The 21,614-nt window shown below is 42.1% G+C and overlaps 1 protein-coding gene across 1 annotated transcript in view; it reads left to right on the forward strand.

Annotated features, from left to right (window-relative positions):
• LOC124788899 (juvenile hormone esterase-like) overlaps positions 1 to 21,614 on the forward strand; it is a 124,320-nt gene that overhangs the window by 21,294 nt on the left and 81,412 nt on the right. The window contains exons 2-3 of the mRNA XM_047256181.1: positions 13,247 to 13,378; positions 14,739 to 14,883. Coding sequence (XP_047112137.1) covers positions 13,247 to 13,378; positions 14,739 to 14,883 — 277 coding nt within the window. The remainder of the gene's footprint in view (positions 1 to 13,246; positions 13,379 to 14,738; positions 14,884 to 21,614) is intronic.

Consider the following 21,614-nt stretch of genomic DNA (forward strand, 5'->3'; position numbering starts at 1 on the left):
AGGTCATAATCATCTTGTGCTATAATACCTTGATCGTCAGCAAAACTTAATGAGAATATCTGTACATCGTTGACAGTGATTCCTATTCCTCTGCAGCTGTACTTCGAAATTCGGAGAGCCACTTGTTCATATAAACTGAACAAGCTTTTGCTAAATCTACAAAGGCAACGTGTAGCTCCTTCCATACTGCTACAAATTTCTCTGTTAGTTTTTGTACAATAAATAGGTTATCTGTACATGATCTGTTCTGCCTAAACCCGCTCTGGTCTTCCCCATTATGGTGGCCAACATTTTGTCCAATTTTTTCAAACACTATCTTGCCAAATAAGTGGCTCATTGTAAAGTTGACACTAATGCCTCTATAGCAGTTTGTGTCTCTTCTATTCCCTTTCTTGAAAATAGAAACCATATATGACTTTTTCCATTCTGAATCCTTTCTTCAGTTAAAAGGTCTACATAATGCTTTTTCCATTCCTTTAAGGGAATTAGGTTGTCAACTGCGTTGTTTATTTGTGTTTTCTTCATACTGGCAACTGTGCTCCGCACGTCTGTTGTTTCTGATTCACCTATTAGTCTCTCAATTTCAATACATTTCTGCTCCCACATCTTGTTCTTTTCTAATTTAATTCTGTTTCTTAATTCGTAATTTGCTGTCTGGTAGTTCTGCCTGTCCTGTAGTGATTTAGCTGATAACAATTTTTTGTAGAGATTTTTCTTTTCCCTAATCAACATCTTTAGGTCATCAGACATCCGTGGAGGACCCCGTTTGCCTAGATTCTTATTCTTAGTCCCTAGTACCGCAAGAGAAATTTTTGTAAATGTTTTTCCAATATTTTCATATCCTACTTCAATACTGTCATCTTCTGGAATCGCTTTTAGTTCATTTTCTAATTTACGTTGAAATAAATCCTTAATGCTGAACTGCTTCAGGAGCCTGCTCTAACTTCTCATGATTGCCGTGGTCAGCCACTTGTTCAGTTGTTGATGGTTTTCTCCTGAATTGGTATGTCAACTTTGCTAAACCTAAGTAGTGATCAAACCTGCAGTTGACTCCCCGAATGCCGGCCAGAGTGGCCGAGCGGTTCTAGGCGCTACAGTCTGGAACCGCGCAACCGCTACGGTCGCAGGTTCGAATCCCGCCTCGGGCATGAATGTGTGTGATGTCCATAGGTTAGTTAGGTTTAAGTAGTTCTAAGTTCTAGGGGACTGATGACCTCAGCAGTTAAGTCCCATAGTGCTCAGAGCCATTTGACTCCCCGAATGACTCTGTAGTCTTAAACTACAATTTTTGGCCGTTACTTGGTAATGATGTAATCAATTATTGATTTCTGCTGTAATGGTGGTCCCTCCCATGTATATCTGTGGATATCTTTATGTGAATAGTGTGTGTTCAGAATTTTCAAGTCATATTGGTTGCACAATTGTACGAGATTTTCTCCAGAACTATTAATGACATTTTCTCCATATCTTCCTATTACTGCATCATTTGCTTGTGACACGACCCTCGCATTAAAATCTCCTGTTATTATTACTTCTTGGTTCTTTTTGACTTGGTTGAGTAGATGGTCTAATTTCTGGTAGAAATGGTCTTTGGTTTGCTGTACTGCATCGTCGTTTGGCGCCTACACTCCTATTATAACTGTTTCAATGCCATATAACTTGATGGTAATAGTGACAATCCTTGCGCATAAAAATGCGTAGTCCTTAACGTGAGCGCTCAGAGCTTCGTTAATTACAATGGAAACGACTCCTTTTACTCGTTTATGTTTATCAACTCCAGACCGAAAGTTTCTCATTCCCTTGTCCCTTATTTTTTGCTTCTGACAGAGTAATATATGTCCACCTTCAGTCGACTAATTTCACTCTCTTTTTCGGTGTGTTTGTCAGGCTTTGAACGTTCCATGTACCAACTCTCATTGTCCTTTTCATTGCCAATAGTCATCGTAAGGAGTTTCTATTCGATTTCCGAGGCTCCGCTTTAGAGTCTCGAGATTGTAGAAGTTCTTTGTGGATAATGGGGTGCTGGCCCATTGAACCAACCCCCAACTTGGAGGACCAGGATTTTGATATCAGGGTTTACTACCTTAGGAGGGTTGGCTTCACCACGCCTATAGAGACCCCTCCCCCCTTCCCTAGATTTCATCTAGCTCCTCCGTTGAGGCCTATCCGGCTTGGGTGACCCTGCCAGTAGCTACGCTACCGCCGGCATAGCCCTCAACTTCAGCACGCAAACCCTCCCGCCTGGTACTGAAGTTACCTTCGATAAGGCAGTGTCCCTTGGGACAATAGCTAAGCAAGAGAATTACACTCTTAAGAAGCTCTTAACGTCGATTGTCAATTGCCAGGTAGATATTACTATAAAATACTTAATTCGCGTTGTTCGCGGTCCGCGGTTTGACAATCACTGATGTAGAATGTTTTCTGCTACGACAGTCGTAAGAAATTGTGTTTGTAGTGACTGGTGCTATCTGTCATGGAAAGGGTTGTCAGTGCTGGCCTGTTTAAGTAACCGGGAGATTACTTTTGTTAAACGCAACGAGGCCACCCTTAAGCATGGAATTTGTAGAGGTGAGCTCTGCACGAATCATGTTTAGTGCTTATTGTGTCTACTATTGCTGTGGCTTTTCATTGCCTTACTTACTTCAGAGTGCTCGTACAGCTAGTGCCTCACTGTTGATCGTGTCTATCCGTTGTCTGTCCAGTGTTAAGCTGTCAGCGTTGGTTGAGTGCTTTTTACTGTTAGGATATGGACTAAGGTTCTTGACTGGATATCCTTGTTATCTCCTCTGCTATACGTGCAATTTGTGCACGCCTGATTATTCCAGTGCGAAAAGTGTGTGGCAGAATATTATTTTATTTTATCAGTGCTCTAGTTTCACGATATAACGATGTATTCTGCGTGACAAACAAAAAAAGGCGCAGCACTCACAAGATATAGTTGATGTCAATGTGACTTCGTACACGCACACACCATCGGCGGGTATTCACATTATTAAAGTTACATTTTCTAAGACTTTTAGAATGGACACCAGACTACATGACTGTGTTTCGTGTTTAGTGTTGTCACCAGGCCTGGTAGGGCGTATAAGGGACGTTAAAAGCGTCTTACTTTGAGTGATCATTGTAAAGGACAATAAGATGCTGCGTACTCGGTGAGACAGCGTTCTCAGCATCTGCCAGAGTTTCAAAGGGGCCTCATTTTGGGTCTCCATTTGGCTGCCTGAACTAATCGCGCAATATCCAGATTCATGGAGCATCGCATGCGACATTAACCCGATGTTAGCCTGCATGGGAACCGGAGGGCAGGTATACTCAGCGTGAAGATTCTGGTCGATCACTTCTGTCACGACATGGTGAGATCGCCGTATTCTGCGCCTAGCACATCATAGACTCTTAACATCTGGGCCTGCCATCCGAGCACAGGTAATTCGGCAACATTCTGTTGGAGACTAGCAGTAGCTGAACTATTTCCGCTCCATGCCTAGATTGCCGTGAATACCATAACACAAGCGGCAGCGTTTGGAATAGTGCCGCGACAAGTAAGTATAGTTTGCTAATGAATGGCGTCGTATTGCGGTCAGCGATAAATTGCTGTTTCTGCACTAATCCTGATGACCATAGTCGGCGAGGTGACGGCGACTGGAGAGACATCCCATTCTTTAATGTTTTACAAAGAGTCGGTGGTGTTTTTCCTGGCGTAATGCTCTAGGGAGCGTTCGGGTATGAGTTCAGGTCACGCTGGTACTGATTGAGGTATCTCTGACGGCGCAACTGTAAATCACGGGCACCGTGCTTCCTCTTGTGTTATCTCTCATACGCGAGCATGGTGGTACCATTTCTCAACGGAACAATCACCACACCTTTCTGTTAGAACCTTCTGCGTGATTTTGAGGTACTCCTGTGGCCAGCAAGATTCCCAGATCTGTCACCGATACAATTTGTCTGGGACCAGCTAGGTCGTCAACACCGTCTCAGTGACAGTAATCAGGATATCAAAGACCTGTTACGACAGTTGCGAAATAGCTTATCACCAGGGAGGATAAACAGTTTTTGACATCTTTACCAACCAAATTAGTGCATCATCCAGGCCAGAAGGAAAGCAATGTCGTACAACACTGATGTGAAAAACTTAGGGTCGAAAGTAACTTTTGCATGATGCATCACTGCCAAGTAACATAGCTTGAGAAACTTAGACCATACACAGTAATAACTGCTACTGTATGGTACAAAAGGTAATGGAAGGAAAGACGCAGTGATGCACACAGAAATGAGGGTACGTAGTGCACCCAGAAAAGGTGTCGAACTTGATCGTTTCCGCTGTCCTGATGTTATGGTGTGGGCATACTGATCTCCAAATCTTTAAACACGGTACAGTGATCGGTCAATGTTATTGTCTCACTGTACTCCTTCCACATGTGCGTCTTATCAAGGGTGCATTCGCCGCTGACTTCATTTTTATGGATGTGAATGCGCGACTGCATCGAACTGCGCAGATGAGGGAAATCTCGGAACGCGACCGCATCATGTGAATGAGCCGGCCTTCCCGTTCCCTCGACTTAAATTCCATCAAGCTGTGTAGGATGCGCAGTGCAGCACATGCACCAACGGCCGTACAGAAATTTTCGACTGCGCTGGTGGAGGAATGGGACGTTGTATGTAAGAACTCCTTACCAATCAGCGATCGTGGGACCACGTTGCAGGGCATACACTGCCGTTCGTGGTGAACAGACGCCTTGCTATTAACAACGACCCTCCTTTTGTAATGTACAGGAGACCACCACAAATCGTGGTGGTATAGTTACTGTCTCTGGATAAACGTGCCATTCCTGTTCACCTCGTTGCCTAATCCTTTCTTTACCTTGTATGCTACACTGTAGAAATTCTTTTGTATACATTAGAATAACATCACGTACACTCTGAATCCTTGAAGTTTCAGTTCGGTTCCTCCTTCTCATCTGGATGCGACGGTTAAATCCGGACAATTTTCAATTCTAATTTCCCGCCATATGATAGTTCCGCCGGAGGCCGCGAGTGGCGTTCTTGAAAGCCATAGGCATCTAGTAAACAGACAGAAACTCAAAACGACCGGGATGTTACGGACAAGTGCGGAGTACAGCCGAAGAGCCGCGATTGTCGAAAGTCTTCTCTCTGGGCTTTCGCCGACTAAAACAGTCCGATTCTTCGGGTACCCGAGATCAATTGTTTACGATATTTTGGCCAAGTACAATGCGTCTGAAAAGTCTGGGGAAGATTCTCCTAACCCGGCGAGGAAACGTCATTGGAAGAAACGTGTGTCACGAAGTAAGGCAGTCATCGAAAAGGCTCAGGCGCCGATTTGGGGGGACTCGGGGCAATCACTGTGGAAACTGTCATGAGTATTGAATGTGAGCGAGCGAACAATGCGTCGGATGGCAGACGAGGACCTCATACGAGCCATTACCCCAAAAATGGCTCTCGGATAACGTGGACATGTTATGGTCAAAGAAGTTCTGGCCGCCCAATAGCCCGGTTTTGAGCCCCCTTGACTACTATGTATCGAGCGTAGTCGAAAGAGTTACCAGGAAGACGTGGCAACCTAATGTCGCATCTCTACGCACCGCTAAGGAACCAGCATTCGCGAATTTGGAGAGCTCTGTTTTAAAGAGTGCGTGCGATCACGTCTGGACGATATTGGAGGTGGTCACTAGGGCTGTAGGGAGTTACATCGAGTAATGTTACTCTTGAAAGATACCACTTATTATATTTAAAAGGATATTCATTTTCAGTTGTATTTTGTTATAATAAATTTTCTTTAAAAAAAAAAGTTTCATTTCTCCAGATTTAAGCGCCACAGCCTGTATGTACTGTGATGCAGCTGTTTTTGCTAGAGGCTCTAGTTTCCCAATTATTCTATAAAAACGTACAAAAGTTACCTTGAAACGCGTTTCTCTTGCATAACTCGAAAAACGTGGCCTCCAGTAAAAATGTACAAAAAGGTGACGATTTTTTTTTTTTTTTTTTTTTTTTGTAGATTTAATAGTTTACATGTAGTGACGGAGTAAATTTGAACATATTACGCGTTGTTCTTGAAGGCGTTGCAGCTTGCATAAAACCCATAGAAGGGGCGCTGAATCACCCTCACTCCATCCAAAACCCATACTTCTAGTCATCTAAGATACTGTCAAGGTTTTTTTTACATTTTTCTGTATATTATTCTAGTTAGGAAAAAACGGTGCACGAACTACTACGTTGATTGAGCGATAGTACTCATACTTACCATCTGAGAAGGTTTACTGCATGATACTTTGCATGATATATCCCCACCCCCACCCCCCCACCCCCACCCCCCACCTCCCAGTGCTCTACAGTATATTAATGACACAAGTAACCTAATATTCTATACTGCAAAGGGCACTGATTCAGAAGAGTAAACTTTGACCGATGGATGCCAGGAAGATTGTAACTGATCATTATAGAGCAAATTAATTCACTGCGCAACAGCGACCTAAAAGAAACTTTCTAATCAAGTGAATTACTTATATATAGTTAGCCGAGATCATAATTCATTACGTAACTGAGACTGACTGAAATATTAATCGGAGAATGATGATTACTGTCGCCAACTCAGGTCTCGGCAAAATGTACAAATTTCTCTAAGTTTATCTGAATCTGTTACGTAACAATTAATGATATGCGTTGAGATGGCACCGGTAAATGCACACGTAAAAGGTCAAATGAAAATGTCACGTTAACTGCATGAAAAATTTACGTATTTTTGTACTGAAAACTAGAATTATGGGAAACCAATACTGATTTGTTACTAACAATATATAGTCCGGTATAGACAGAAACGTCACTGACGATAGTGTTGACTGTTGTCAGGTTTTCAGAAGCAAAACCTATCACGAATCAATATTCCATATCAGATTACATAGCATTTAAGCTCAACATGATTTCACAGAAAAAATAACACTGAATTTAGACAGTACCGAAATCGCGAGATTTTTCTTTTTTCTTTTTTTTCTTCTTTTTCTTTTAAGTCATCAATCTTCTGAATGGTTTGATGCGCCCCGCCACGAATTCCTCTCCTGTGCCAACTTCTTCATCTCAGAGTAGCACTTGCAACCTACGCGTTCGACAATTTTCTAGATTTATTTCAACTTCTGTCTTCCTCTACAGTTTCTGCCCTCTGCATCTTCCTCTGGTGCCATGGAAGTCATTCCCTGCTGTTATAACAGATTTAGTATCATCCTGTCCCTTCGCCTTTCAGTGTTTTCCACACATCCCTTTCCTCTCCGACTCTGCGCAGGACCTCCTCATTCCTTACCTCATCAGTCCACCTAATTTTTAACATTGGTATGTAACACCAAATCTCATATGCTTCGATTTTCTTCTGTTTCAGTGTTTCCACAGTACATGTTGCACTACCATACATTGCTGTGCTTCTTACGTACATTCTCGTAAATTTCTTCCTCAAATTAAGGCCTATGTTTGATACTAGTACACTTCTCTTGGCCAGGTATTCCCTTTTTTCCAGTGCTAGTCTGCTTTTGATGTCCTTATTACTCCGCCCGTCATTGGTTATTTGCTGCCTAGGTAGTAGAATACCTTAACTTCATCTACTTCGTGACCATCAATCCTGATGTTATTTCTCTCGCTTTTCTCATTTCTGCTACTTCTCATTACTTTCATCTTTCTTCGATTTACCCTCAATTCTTATTCTGTACTCATTAGACCATTCTATTCAGGAGATCATGTAATTCTTCTTCACTTTCATTGAGGGTAGCAATGTCTCCACCGTATCACATCACTGAGATCCTTTCATTTTGAATTTTAATCGCTCTCCTGGAACTTCCTTTTATTCCCATCATTGCTACTTCAATGTACAGATTGAACAACACGGGCAAAAGACTACATCACTGTCTTTAATCAGAGAACTTTGTTCTTCGTCGTCGACGCCTATTATTCCCTCTTGGCTCTTGCACATATTGTATATTATACGTCCCATCCTGTAGTTTGCCCCTACTTCTTTCTCAGAATTTCGAACATCTTGCACTATTTTACATTGTCGAACGCTTTTTGCAAGTCGACAAATCCTATGAACGTGTCTTGATTTTTCTTTAGTCTTGCTTCCATTATCAACCGCAACGTCAGAATTGCCTCACTGGTACCTTTACCTCTCCTAAACTCAGACTGATCGTCATCTAACACATCCTCAATGCTCTTTTCCGTTCTTCTGTAGTTTAGTTTAGTCAGAAACTTGAATACTTGAGTTGTTAAGCTGATTGTGCGACAATTCTCGCACTCGTCAGTACTTGCAGTCTTCGGAATTGTGTGGATGAAGTCAGATGGAATATCACCAGGCTCATACATAGTACACACCAACGTGTGTAATCGTTTTGTTGCCACTTTCTCGGATGATTTTATAAATTCTTATGGAATGTTATCTATGCTTTCTTAAGTCCTTCAAAGCTCTCTTACATTCTGATTCTAATGCTGCATCCCTGTCTCTTCAAAATCGACTACTGTTTCTTCATATATCACATCAGACAAAGAGTCCTTCAATGTACTCTTCCCATCCATCCGCTCTCTCCTCTGCATGAACAGTAGAAGTCCCGTTGCACTCTTAATGTTATCATCCTTGTTTTTAATTTCACCGAAGGTTGGTTTGATTCCCTCTAAGCCGAGTAAGTCCTTGCGACAATCATTTCTTTTTCGATTTCGTCACATTTTTATACAGTCATTTCCTCTTAGTTCCACTGCACTTCCTATTTATTTCATTCCTCAGCGACTAATGTTTCTGTATTCCTGAATTCCTCTTAACAGTTTTGTACTGCCTTCTTTCGTCTATCATCGGAAGTATTTCTTCTATTGTCTATGGTTTCTTCCTAATTACCTTCTTTGTACATATGCTTTTCAGTCCAACATCTGTAATTGCACTTTTTAGTGATGTTTATTCCTCTTCAACTGCACTGCCTCCTGAGCTATTCCTTATTTCTGTATCTATAGCCCTACAGAAATTTAAGCGTCTCTCGTCATTTCTTACTATTGCGTATTGATTCTTCCTGACTAATCTCTAATACTTCAGCGTACTCTTCAAAACTGGTTCAAATGGCTCTAAGCACTATGGGACTTAACATCGGAGGTCATCATTACCCTAGACGTAGAACTACTTAAACCTAACTAACCTAAGGACATCACACACATCCATGCCCGAGGCAGGATTCGTACCTGCGGCCGTAGCAGTCGCGCGGTTACGGACTGAAGCGCCTAGAACCGCTCGGTCACAGAGGCCGGCAGCATACTCTTCATCAGTACTATAATGTGATCCGAGTCTTTATCTGCTCCTGGGTACGCCTTACAACCAAGTATCTGACTTCGGAATCTCTGTCAGACCATGATGTAATCTGTTTCTTAATTCGTAACGTTCTGAAATGTTCCCAAATCACCAGGTCTTTTCCAGGTGTACCTCCTCCTCTTCTTATTCTTGAACAGAGTATTCGCTACCAGCAGAAATTTTTTACAGAACGCAATTAGCTTTGACCCAAGGCCATATCCTCCTGTAACCGTTTCTTCTACTCGTTCCCCCATGATAACGTTCCTGTCCTCCGTGACTGTTAGGTTTTCATCTCCCTTTACTTACTGTATTACCCTTTCAGTATCCTCATGAACTTTCTCTATCTCTTCATCTTCAGCTTGCGACGTCGGCATGTATACCTGAACTATCGTTGTCGGTGGTGGTTTGCTGTCGATCCGAACAAAAACAGCCCTGTCACTGAATTGTTCACAGCAACACACTCTGTGCCTTACCTTCCTATTCATAACGAGCCCTACTCCTGTTAGACGATTTTCTGCTGCTGTTGATATTACTCTATAATAATCTGGCCAAAAATCCTTCTATTCGTTTCACTTCTCTGACCCCACCTATATCTAGAATGAGCATCTGCCATTCCCTCTTCAGATTTTCTAGCTTCCCTAAGACGTTGAAGCTTCTGAGATTCCACGCCCCGACTCGTAGAACATTATCCTTTCGTTGGTTATTGAACCTTTTCTCATGTTCACTTCCCCCTTGTCAGTCCCCTCCCGGAGATCCGATTGAGGGACTATTCCGGAATCTTTTGCCAATGCAGAGATCACAGTGACACTTTTTCCAATTACAGGCTACATGTCCTGTGGATACAGGTTATGGGTATTTAATGCAATGGTTTCCATTGCCTTCTGCATCCTCTTGCAGTTGATCATTGCTCTTTCTTCCGCCTTTAGGGGCAGTTTCCCACCCAAAGGACACGAGAGCGCCCTGAACCTCTGTCTGCTTCTCCGCCCTCTTTGACAAGACCGTTGGCGGAATGAGGGTGACTTCTTCAGCCGGAAGCCTTCGGTTTCCAATGCTAATTATTAACCAAAGCTCAAGCGGTGATGGTTTTTGTACCCAGGACCGAGATCGATTTGATTACTAATCAAAGATGCTACCCTAGACCATAGGGTCCTGAACTGAGATCATATAATATATCTACAGAAGATATAAAAAGTTTTTACTTTCCTTTAAATATAATGAATCACTTCACTTTGCCATTATTTTAGATTTACTTTTCAAATGCACGAAATTTTTTCCTCAGTAACTTATCACTCCTTCTCTATTTATGAACTAGCGAAATTTAAGTTTTAGTGGGAAGTGTATTCAAGATCTTTTAGTTTAAATAATATGTCTTTGAATAATTTCTCACTTGGTAATAATGATGATAGAAAAGGGCCATGCAGGAGGTTGATGAACTGGGAAAATCATTAACACTGAATACTGCTTATAGTTTAATTGAAACCTCTATAACGTTCGTAAATATGGGATCTACAACACTGGCATGTCTTCTACAAACATATACTATTTTTCGCACAGTTTCTTACGACAGTTATTATTCGTCGTACATATGCAGTGTTGTTAATCTCTGTAGAAGGTCAAGTTCGTGTCGCGCGAAGCAGTCAGTCATGTGGAATCTTGTGTAATATTTCGTGGTTGTATTTTGAACTGTGCTGAAACAGGAACTGCTAAGCTCTATAAATTAATGACATCCTTCAAAACGTATTTATGCCCTCTTTAGTGGAAGGCACAACAGCATTTTCCTGGATCGGATTCAGCCATCACATCGTAAATGGAGACTCGACTGAGCGAAATCTTCCGCTGGAAGGAATTCGATATTAGAAGACGCATGTTGAGCAAATGGGATCCTGTGATGTGCACTTGATACGGTTTACTTCCACCTACAGCCCACACGTGTACGGCTAGGCTGTTAACCTTAGCGACCCTAGTATCGTTTACAGAGGGGAGGCGTTGTAAACTAATTGTCACGCTAAAGGATACAGAAACGCCTGCGCTAGCAGGACAGAGCGGATTAGGTTGTGGAAATGGGCCAAAATATGTTGCTGTCAGTTTCACTCAACATACAAACTTTATTCATCAACACACAATATTACAACAAGGACGCAAAACACTCAGAACTTCAATCGACCTCCTTTGATTAACTTTAGATCGGCTGAAGGCCACACTAAAAATCCAAGACACGAGGCCTAAACAAGAAATTGAAATACGAGGTTCTTCTGGAGCTTGCTCTCAAGAATATTTTCTAAATATTCAATCTAAATAGGCTGAAGGCCTTAGCAATTTAAATTTAATGGAAATTGGCTGGAGGCCTCATATTAGGCAATAAGAAGAGTGTCAAAAAGGCAAAAGGCTTTAACTTAAAACGAAAAGAATAACAGTCTTAGGGCTTAAGAGCTAGACAAGGACATTAATTTAAGAGACATTAAAACTCGGCTGAAGGCCACACATCAACCAAATAACTAAAATCCAAACAGGGAAATTACTACATAACACACAAGGAACGGCGCTCAAAAGTTTCCAAGGATCGGCCTGGGATTGTAACACTAACGCTCGTTTAGGTGAGACAGGCAGCCTGTCCAACGACTTTTTAATCTGGAAGCATCCACACAGGCACACAGCCGACCGACCAATCAACCAAATCAGTCACGCTCCACGCAACCAGCAGAACGACCACAAGATTTCAATGCAAGACACACAGAATATTGGCGCCCACACCGACCAACAACACCTTAGCTGTCGAACTACACGCCGCACTGGACAACAACAACACGACGAGGAAAATTCACTGCCGAAAATTACGTCAACGACCAGGGCAGGTGACGGCAACGTCAACGGCCACAAGGCAGAAGATACCGCTGGTGAACTTCCAAAACAGGGTATACATTAAGTTAAATTTCACAGGAAGACGGCTGGAATCTTGGCTGACTTAAATATATACACTTTGTTGCTCGCGGGAATGTCCCAAAAGCGACAACCAGGATCAAACGAAGAAATTTAAACAGTTGAGCCTCTGTAGTAAGTTAAGTGAGTACTCAACTTTCATGTCCAAGATCGGTGGGTGGCGAACTTCGTAGCACTCGCAAGCAGCTTCTCACAATCCAACTGTGTGCACGCCGGCATCAGTTCCGGCCCGACTCCGCGCGACGGCGACTTCCTTGCTGCTCAATACCAACCGACCGACTGCCCAGGCCCGGAAACTGTGAAAGGACCAAATACACGCCGGCTGATAGGACGACCAACCGACCGACCAACCAACAGTCGTCCTGCTCCCATCTCCCTCCACCGGACAGTTCATGTGTGTCGCCAGCGGTGCTCCTTCCCCGACTTCACGGCTGCTGCAGCCCGACTACACTGCTGGTCCATCTCCAGTTGACTACCAGACACACCACGACCCAGAAATACTATTGGTAGCTCCAGAGATGGTACGACAGTACCCTTATCGATATGCGCTGCTGCTGCCACTCACAGGCAAGTAAGGGAGGGAGTTAATGACGCCAGTAAATGGAATAAGAAAACGAGGCGACAATACTGTAATAGGAGATGACAAACAATAAATGGCATGAACACGAGCCATGCACAGCTGAAATACAACTTGTGTTCTTGTTCTCCAATTCTGCCTTATTACCGATCAGCTAGCAACAACGCTCAACTGTAAATACATGGAAATTATAGCGAAATCCTACATGTCAACCATTTAATCATTTGTTTTGTTGGTGATGTAAGGAAGTGGACCGAGATACATTTTCTTCCAACACAGCCTACGAGGTACAATGTTGCCATGGTTATTTGAATAGAAAATCAGTTACAGCTGATCCTTTCCATATATGAATTTTGTGAAAGGAAATCGAGCCAAGTAATGCAGTTCTGTAATTTACTTATTTATTTTTGTTACAGAGCCCTCAGCCTCCAGACCCTTGGGTGGACATCCGTGATGCCACAGCTCGAGGGCCTGTATGTCCGCAGAATAACAAGTTGGGACCTAATGAAAGGGAAGACTGCCTGTACCTGAACGTCTTCACTCCAGAGGTACATTTACTCTATCCTGTGCACTAATACAAAGTAATGTAAATGGAATATCTGTCTGTGCATTGTGTCGTACTAGTTAAGTGAAAAATGTTATACAGAATGTTAAATAAAAGAGGTGGTAGTATGGGCAAAAACAAAACGAAAATGTCCAGTAAACATGGACTCTAAAACGTATACCTTAAGAGCTATGAGCACTTTTTTATCTTCGCTTCCGAGGAACACATCTTTTCTACTGCAAGCTTCTTCCTATTACAAATGACCTACAGAAAGCAGAAAACGAATGAAGACAAATGCCTCTGTTATTTATTTATTCGGCCTCCGGCAGCTAACGACCATTTAGCCAGCTAAATGATAAATAAGAGGCATTTAGTACAAACCCTAAATTGATGACATAACAGTAATACAAATACAACTACGTTAATAATCAACACTGCTGTAGTGAGACAAATATTATTTAAGATATACGTATCTAACAAAGTAGTTGAACATGTAGTATATCAGTTATATACGGCACCACAAGTTAATAGATAAAACGAAAAAATAGGATCACTAGAAATACAATTATTCATGTGTTAAAATGAAATAATGATGCATATAAAATATGTACTCCTGTATTAATAATTCTCTCGATCTACCTGATCTCCTTCCCCCCCTTCCACCTCTTTCTCTCCTATCACTCTTCCTATAACCCTGTTTCTCTCTCTCTCTCTCTCTCTCTCTCTCTCTCTCTCTCTCTCTCACACACACACACACACACACACACACACACACACACACATGCACAGACACAGCCCACAGTTAACGTGTACTATTTCCGATAAGCCCTTTTTGTGCCGATGTCCTGGGTTAAATTCCAAATCTCTTACCAGTGCATGATGTACTGATGGCAGGACGCATGGCACTCGTTTGGATGCGTCGGATGCAAACATTTATGTGGACAGCCAACTTGCTATCCTAAAAAAGTAGACTGCCTTGTGTCATCGAGTTTTATCCTCTGCTTTCAGTTCACCTATTGAAACACCGTACTACACATACTGTCATCACATCTCCTACACGATGCGGATACACGTCTGGTTTTTTACAGCAGGTTGACGGAAAATAACCACAGAAATCCATCATCACAACTTCGCCCAGGAAGACAGTCCAAAATCTAGTCAGTTTGAATATGGACCTAATTTATTAAATAAAATAGAGATTTACTCTTTATAAATATACAAATGTGAATGAACGTATGTGAAACTAAGAGAAACGTTTAATGAAAGTAATTACCATTGTGGCTATTTTTCGGGAATTCAACAAAAACCACTAACGAAGTGTCCTGCAATGGGTGTAACAGTTATACCTATTTACTGATTTTCAGCTGAAACCTGCGGAGCTGTTCCCAGTGATGTTTTGGATTCATGGTGGTGGCTGGGTATCAGGAACCGGTGCAGGGTATAAAGCAGGCTATCTCATCGACAACAATGTGGTGCTCGTCACCATAAACTATCGCCTCGGGCCTCTAGGTAAGCAAACAGACTCCACAGTGATTTAAAGCATCGATAACTAGGGAAACTGGAGGTTTAGAATGCAAAAGCGGTTGTCTACTCTATCAGCAGCACTTAATGATGGGAAAACAACTATCCCCTGGTAATGTAGGTACTTTACTAGATACCAAACCAGATTAAGAACGATCTATTACTTGTTACTGCCCTCATCCTCCAATTTCTTATGTTTGTTCTGCTGACGGCCTTTACCAATGATATGTTTGTCACTTATAACTTGGTGTCAATTATTTCGCACCTATTACCCCGTTATAGCTCTTTAAACAAAAGAAGTTTCGAGCTAAGCCTTCGCCCTTCTACTTTGTCGCTTCCAGAAGGGAAGGACTGAACACTCTTCGAACCAATTGCTACCCATCTGTTTTTTCTATTTCTATTTTCACTGACGTTAAACGTGATAATCAGAGCTGATTTTAAACAGAACTGAACTGTAAATCAGAACTTAACTAGGAAGAAGAAACTAATCTATGTTAGCACAAAATACTTGTAAATGTGGACAGTGAAACGAAATGAGTCATTCAACAACCTACCAGCGGATGCTGCGGAGCACTAGTATATGACATTGTAATATTCTACGAACACAAAAGGTGGCGCATGCTGATTCTGTTTCACTGCAGAAGATTAAAATACAAAGCGCCAAACAGAAATTAAGTGGACAGCATTTCGCAATCGTTGGCCTAAGGGGCTTGTGCAGCCTGTGGTGCTATTGCTTGCACATAATTTTCTTTACAGACCCGTCCATGGTGTTGAAACACAAAATTAACACAAGAACATAGAGTGATATTTTAATAGCTTCGGTAAACAATGAATGAGACAGCAGTTTTTTGAGGCAAAATCACTTTAAAGTTCAAAAACTGTAAACATATGTTTTGTCTTTTGCTTCTTTTTTCAAACATTAAAAATGCCAGAATAGAATCATATCCGTAAAAGTACACTAAGCAATGTTTTCTATGAGAGTACGTTGAGAAAATATTTAGCTACACATGCACATACATAGACATACAGAAAACACAGCAAACGCACTGTAAATGTGGAATATGAGGGTAGAGGGGACTGGATGCAATCAATTACAGTGCTATACTGTGCCTGCTGATCAGAAAAGATAGTGCATTTGCGCTAGGTGTTGGCAGTTGTACAAATTTTACAAGCAATTTTAGAACACGAGACGAGACGTCATGTCATGATCGCATGGATGGAAGTGACATAATATCTATAAAGTTACGAAACACGATCGAAAATACGTATAAATTGAGAGAAAATACACCGAAATGCGGGGAAATTGAGGATGTACTTGCGTGTCTTCTGGTTGGTGTGGAAGAATTCTTACCTCTAAACTGACTTGTATATGTGATAAAGGCTGGCGGAGAGTGGATGGAGTGGTCGGTTGAGATGGAGTTGTAACGAGGTACGATTTAATGGTAGACTGATGATGCATTCTAAAGAGAGAGAGAGAGAGAGAGGGAGGGAGGGAGGGAGGGTGGGAGGGAAGGGGGGAGGAAGGGAGGTTCAAAATGGTTCAAATGGCTCTGAGCACAATGCGACTTAAATTCTGAGGTCATCAGTCGACTAGAACTTAGAACTACTTACACCTAACCAACATAAGGACATCACACACAACCATGCCCGAGGCAGGATTCGAACCTGCGACCGTAGCAGTCGCTCGGCTCCAGACTGTAGCTCCTAGAACCGCACGGCCACTCCGGCCGGCAGGAAGGGAGGGAGGGAGATGTTGCTGCAGGTCATTTGACCATTTATTTCCGATATTCTGTCAGGATACATCAGTTGTGTAACACAGCCTGCGTTCGACTCATATGCAAGCGCTTGTTCTGTGTGGAACTTACGGCGATGTCTACTTGCGGTTGTTAACAGTAAACCTCTTGGTCATCATAGGACTTCCATCTCATGTGTGTTTGTGAGGCACTGCAATCCTCATGTATACATTTGATCGTCTGATGGTCTTTTTACAGTGTTAGTGGCGGAATAACGTGTAATTTCACATGTCAAACGCCGCTGCTATGCGTTCATCTGTTTCCTTGTAAGAGATATTCTCCATTACTAACGATAATTTTAATGGCTCTGAGCACTATGGGACTTAACATCTGAGGTCATCAGTCCCGTAGAACTTAGAACTACTTAAACCTAACTAACCTAAGGACATCACACACAACCATGCCCGAGGCAGGATTCGAACCGTAGCGGTCGCGCGGTTCCAGGCTGAAGTGCCTAGAACCGCTTGGTCATTCCGGCCGGCAACGATCATTTTATATAGGACTGATGTGGGCATAGTATAATTTCTGAACCGTGATCGGGTGTGAACAGTGGACGCTATACATCTCTGGAAAGCTATATTGTGCACGTATCGCACAGAATCGATATTTTAAGGAAATAGTTTCTTCATTTTACGGTTTCTTACCATAGTTTATAGTACAGAAATCTGCAAGAAGGTTGTATGTCATGCACTAGAAATATACTTCTTACATTGGAGTATTAACAACGTTACAACCCATACGACTAATAGGCCGGAATCTGGAGCGATCTAACATTATAGCCTGTTTCAAATGCGGAACCTTGTAGGCTTAGGAATGTGTGTGTTTATGTTCTCTCTTACCAGTTACTGATCCCAGACTCTAGAACAATACGTTGGAGTTGGCAGTGTGGTTGATTTACGTTAAAATGCTTCAAACTCCACATGCACCAAAACCAGCCATTTATTGTTCTTCTTAACCGTCTGCTATCACAAACTTTCAAATCTGTTACTATAGATCGATAATGGGTGCTAACCTCCGCGACATGGGTGCATCTGGAGTAATCTTGTGTAATTGGAAGGGCGAGGACTCGGCTAACTCCATTCATTCACGAGACGTTGACTGTAGCGGTCTACTTCTGGTCAGCTGCAGAGTAAATCGGTAACAGTGCTGCAGGGTGGGCTGGTCAAAGACAATGCGACGGGTTCTTTCAGTCTCTAATGTTATACTAAACTGCGACAATGCTCTGTGACTCCCAGCCGCATAGAAACAGATCGTACATTATGCACTATGCTCGAGGTGCTAGAAAGCACTGCCTAGCATACTTTGATGATGTATGTGTTTGAGAATTAACAATGAATGGATGTACTGCACAGTAATCTATCTACATTCGTAATGATACTCGCAAAGTAGGGAAGGAGCGGCTTAGGGATGATACGGAATGTGGGAAACATGCTGTCGCATCATTGATCGGTGTTGAAATTACTGTAATATTGCTAAAATTGTTCGCACTATTATCTGTGATGCTTATTATTACAGTACATCGACGGTGTCTTTTCCATCACATCTGCCCACTGTTGCGCTGTTGGTTACCACATAATGATTGACTGACATCGCTTGATCGCTTGTTTAAGATAGAAAAAGTATTTTGGTGGACGGGTAACACCCTCTGGGTATGGCTAGCACCGAAACGGTGATCACGTACTAGACTGCAACATGAGGAATCAGTCGAAATGGAATGCTGAGTCATCAGCTATTCCGTCACTGTGACAGATGAGTTTAAATGTAGAGGTCGTCAATCACCTTCGGGCCGCAGTTTGGAAACTCTTCACAGAGGAACCAAACTCTTCCAGTTTCCTTATATTGTAACTGCCTTTTATTTAAAACCATCCAGTGTGTAAGGTGTGTTATGATAGTAACAGTAACATGACTTATACTGTGCAACGTCTAGTTTTTGTGAAAAGCAATGGATCAGAACGTGTTAATGTCAGTTTAGAACCTGACACAGATCTCGAAGTCGTGGCGGAAAAAATAAAATGTATGGCAGTGTACATAGCGTCTTACAGCAGTAAAAAGAAACAATGTTTCAAACAACGACACAGGGCCACAGGGAGGTTCTCTTGCGACTTACAGTATAGTTCATGGGATACAGTCATCCTCCTACAATACAGGCGCTGCAACTTTACACTGGTCCATGTACTGCATCAATACCTGTATATTTAATAGGATTGTCATATGTGCTCGATGTCTGCAGATGGTATTTGTTTTCGATATATGAGAAGAGAGAGATGTGCTAAATATCTTATCAAGTTCTCTATTGGATGAAGTTAGTGGGGCTTTTATGGCTCGTAATTTTTCTCTGTTTGGTGGTACAGAATAACTATGATAGCATGTTAGGGTGATAGACGTGAATGGGGCCTGAGCGACGCATATCTGATTTGGACTGTATTACCTGTATTTAGTTTGGGGACGCACCACAATGCAGTAGCAAAATCCTCGGCCTTCTCCCAGATCCTGTACTGTCTTTTATGCTACCTCGTGTTGCAGGAGCAGGCTTTGTTTGGTACTGACCTTACACATCGTACAATGTTGGCGAAGCTATGACAACATGTTCCCATTTCATTCGAATGGTCAATACACAGTCCTGTCGCAGTAACTCAGCTTAGCCTGTTTATACATGGGCTGCAGAAGGTGGTAGATACAGCTCTCCCCGGCTTCTGCTGAGTTCCGACTTAAATTGGAACGATCACATGCGCAAAGCTGCGTAAATAACAGCAATTTCAAGTGGCATAGGGACTATCTATAATTTTATTGTAACTGATAGGTTAGAAAAAGGGGACTCGTTTCAAGATATGAGAGTGCCAGAAATATGATTCACTAATGGCTGTAATCATTAAAGGTGTTCTCCATAGGATCCAATGCAGGTATGTGGTTGAATGGAAAGACTTGACTCCCAGACAGAATCTCCACTGGAGAGCATAACACTAGAGATGTGATAAGCTAGTGTACGTTTCTTACGACCTGAATCAGCACACCATCTACTGGTTGTGATCCTTCTCAATCAACCTTCACCTATAACCCAGTAGATATATCACAGAACCTCTGACACGCCATCGAGACATAATGTGTTACAAATACTGGAGAAATGTCAAGCGGCGGCATGAGGGAGTTGCAAATACTGGTTTCATACCACGTTCCTTAACTGAATCACTTTCTAAATTCGAGGATTTTATAACGAGGCTGCACGGTCGGCGATGTGTAACCGCACTGTTGGTCTGATAATATACACTCCGTCGATCACTGTCTATATTCAGTGTCACGGTATTTGTCTGGAAAAACCACATCATTTGGAGGTAATGCCATACCCCGAATTATAAAGCCAGTATAGCTTTTAACAGGGATTCTTGTGTGTACCTATAGGACCAAGACCGCTTGCGACAGTAACATACAGTAGTTGTTGCAATCGTGTTTTTTAACGTCAGGCGCTTTGTAAGACTATCATGCCTCTCTTTCTAAGACGCAGCGGTACCACTCTCAGGAAAAACTTATGAGACACGTCCACCCATCGCCGATTTTCCGTTAGTATTATTTCGTATCGCTGGCAATCAGTTATTGGCGAAGTATTATACTTAGTAGTAGGGTGTGCGTGATAGGTTCGCCTTGAGCATCATGCTTATAAAGTATGTGTGTGTGTGTGTGTGTGTGTGTGTGTGTGTGTGTGTGTGTGATGTGATGTGATGTGATGTGTGTGTGTGTATGTGTGTATGTGTGTGTGTGTGTGCGTGTATGTGTGTGTGTGTGTGTGTGTGTGTGTGTGTGTGTGTGTGTTCCGTCACATTCAAAGGAAGTGACTATGTCCAGTTGTAAGGAAGGTATGGATTTGATGTGGAATACTGTAATGGCAAAGGGAAAACTATGTCAAGTTACAAGAATGGTACAGATATTTCTATTTCCATAGTCACTGCCATCAGCAGGGTGTATATCCAATACATCACTCTTTGTTGAATGTCGTCTAATTGAGACTGCGATCGTAATATTTATTTGTAAGTATAGCGATCAAATATGTATGTGGCCAGTTTCCTAGGACGATTCTGTCTAGGGGTGCACCCTGAGTTAATAACGAGCATCAAAACGGATACAGGGATTAGTGAACACAGGGTTGTAGCGAGGTTGAATATTATAACCCCCAAATCCTCCAAAAATAAACGAAAAATATACCTATTCAAAAAAGCAGATAAAAATTCACTTGATGCCTTCCTGAGAGACAATCTCCACTCCTTCCAAATTAATGATACTAGTGCAGATCAGATTTGACTTGAATTCAGAGAAATAGTATCGGCAGCAATTGAGAGATTTATACCAAATAAATTAACAAAAGACGAAGCTAATCCTCCTTGATACACAAAAAGGGTCAGAACACTGTCGCAGAAACAACGAAACAAACATGCCAAATTTAAACAGAAGCCAAATCCCCAAGATTGGCGATCTCTTATAGAAGCCCGAAATTTAGCGCGGTCGTCAATGCGAGATGTTTATAACAGTTTCTACACCGAAACTTTGTCTCGAAACCTGGCAGAAAATCCAAAGAGATTCTGGTCGTATGTGAAGTATGTTAGCGGCAAGAGACAATCAATGCCTTCTCTGCACGATAGCAATGGAGATACTATCGAAGACAGTGCTGCCAAAGCAGAGTTACTAAACACAGCCTTCCGTAACTCCTTCACAAAATAAGACGAATTAATTATTCGCGAATTCGAATCAAGAACAGTTGCCTACATGAGTTAACGTAAAAGTTAATTTGCTCTGAGTAGTGAAGCAACTTAAATCACTTAGTAAAAGCAAGTCTTCTGGTCCATACTGTATGCCAATTAGGTTCCTTTAAGAGTATGCTGATGCATTAGCTCCATATTTAACAATCATATACAACTGTTCGCTCGACGGAAGATCCGT

The sequence above is a fragment of the Schistocerca piceifrons genome, chromosome 3 (assembly GCF_021461385.2).
Source record: "Schistocerca piceifrons isolate TAMUIC-IGC-003096 chromosome 3, iqSchPice1.1, whole genome shotgun sequence".
NCBI classification, from domain to species: domain Eukaryota; kingdom Metazoa; phylum Arthropoda; class Insecta; order Orthoptera; family Acrididae; genus Schistocerca; species Schistocerca piceifrons.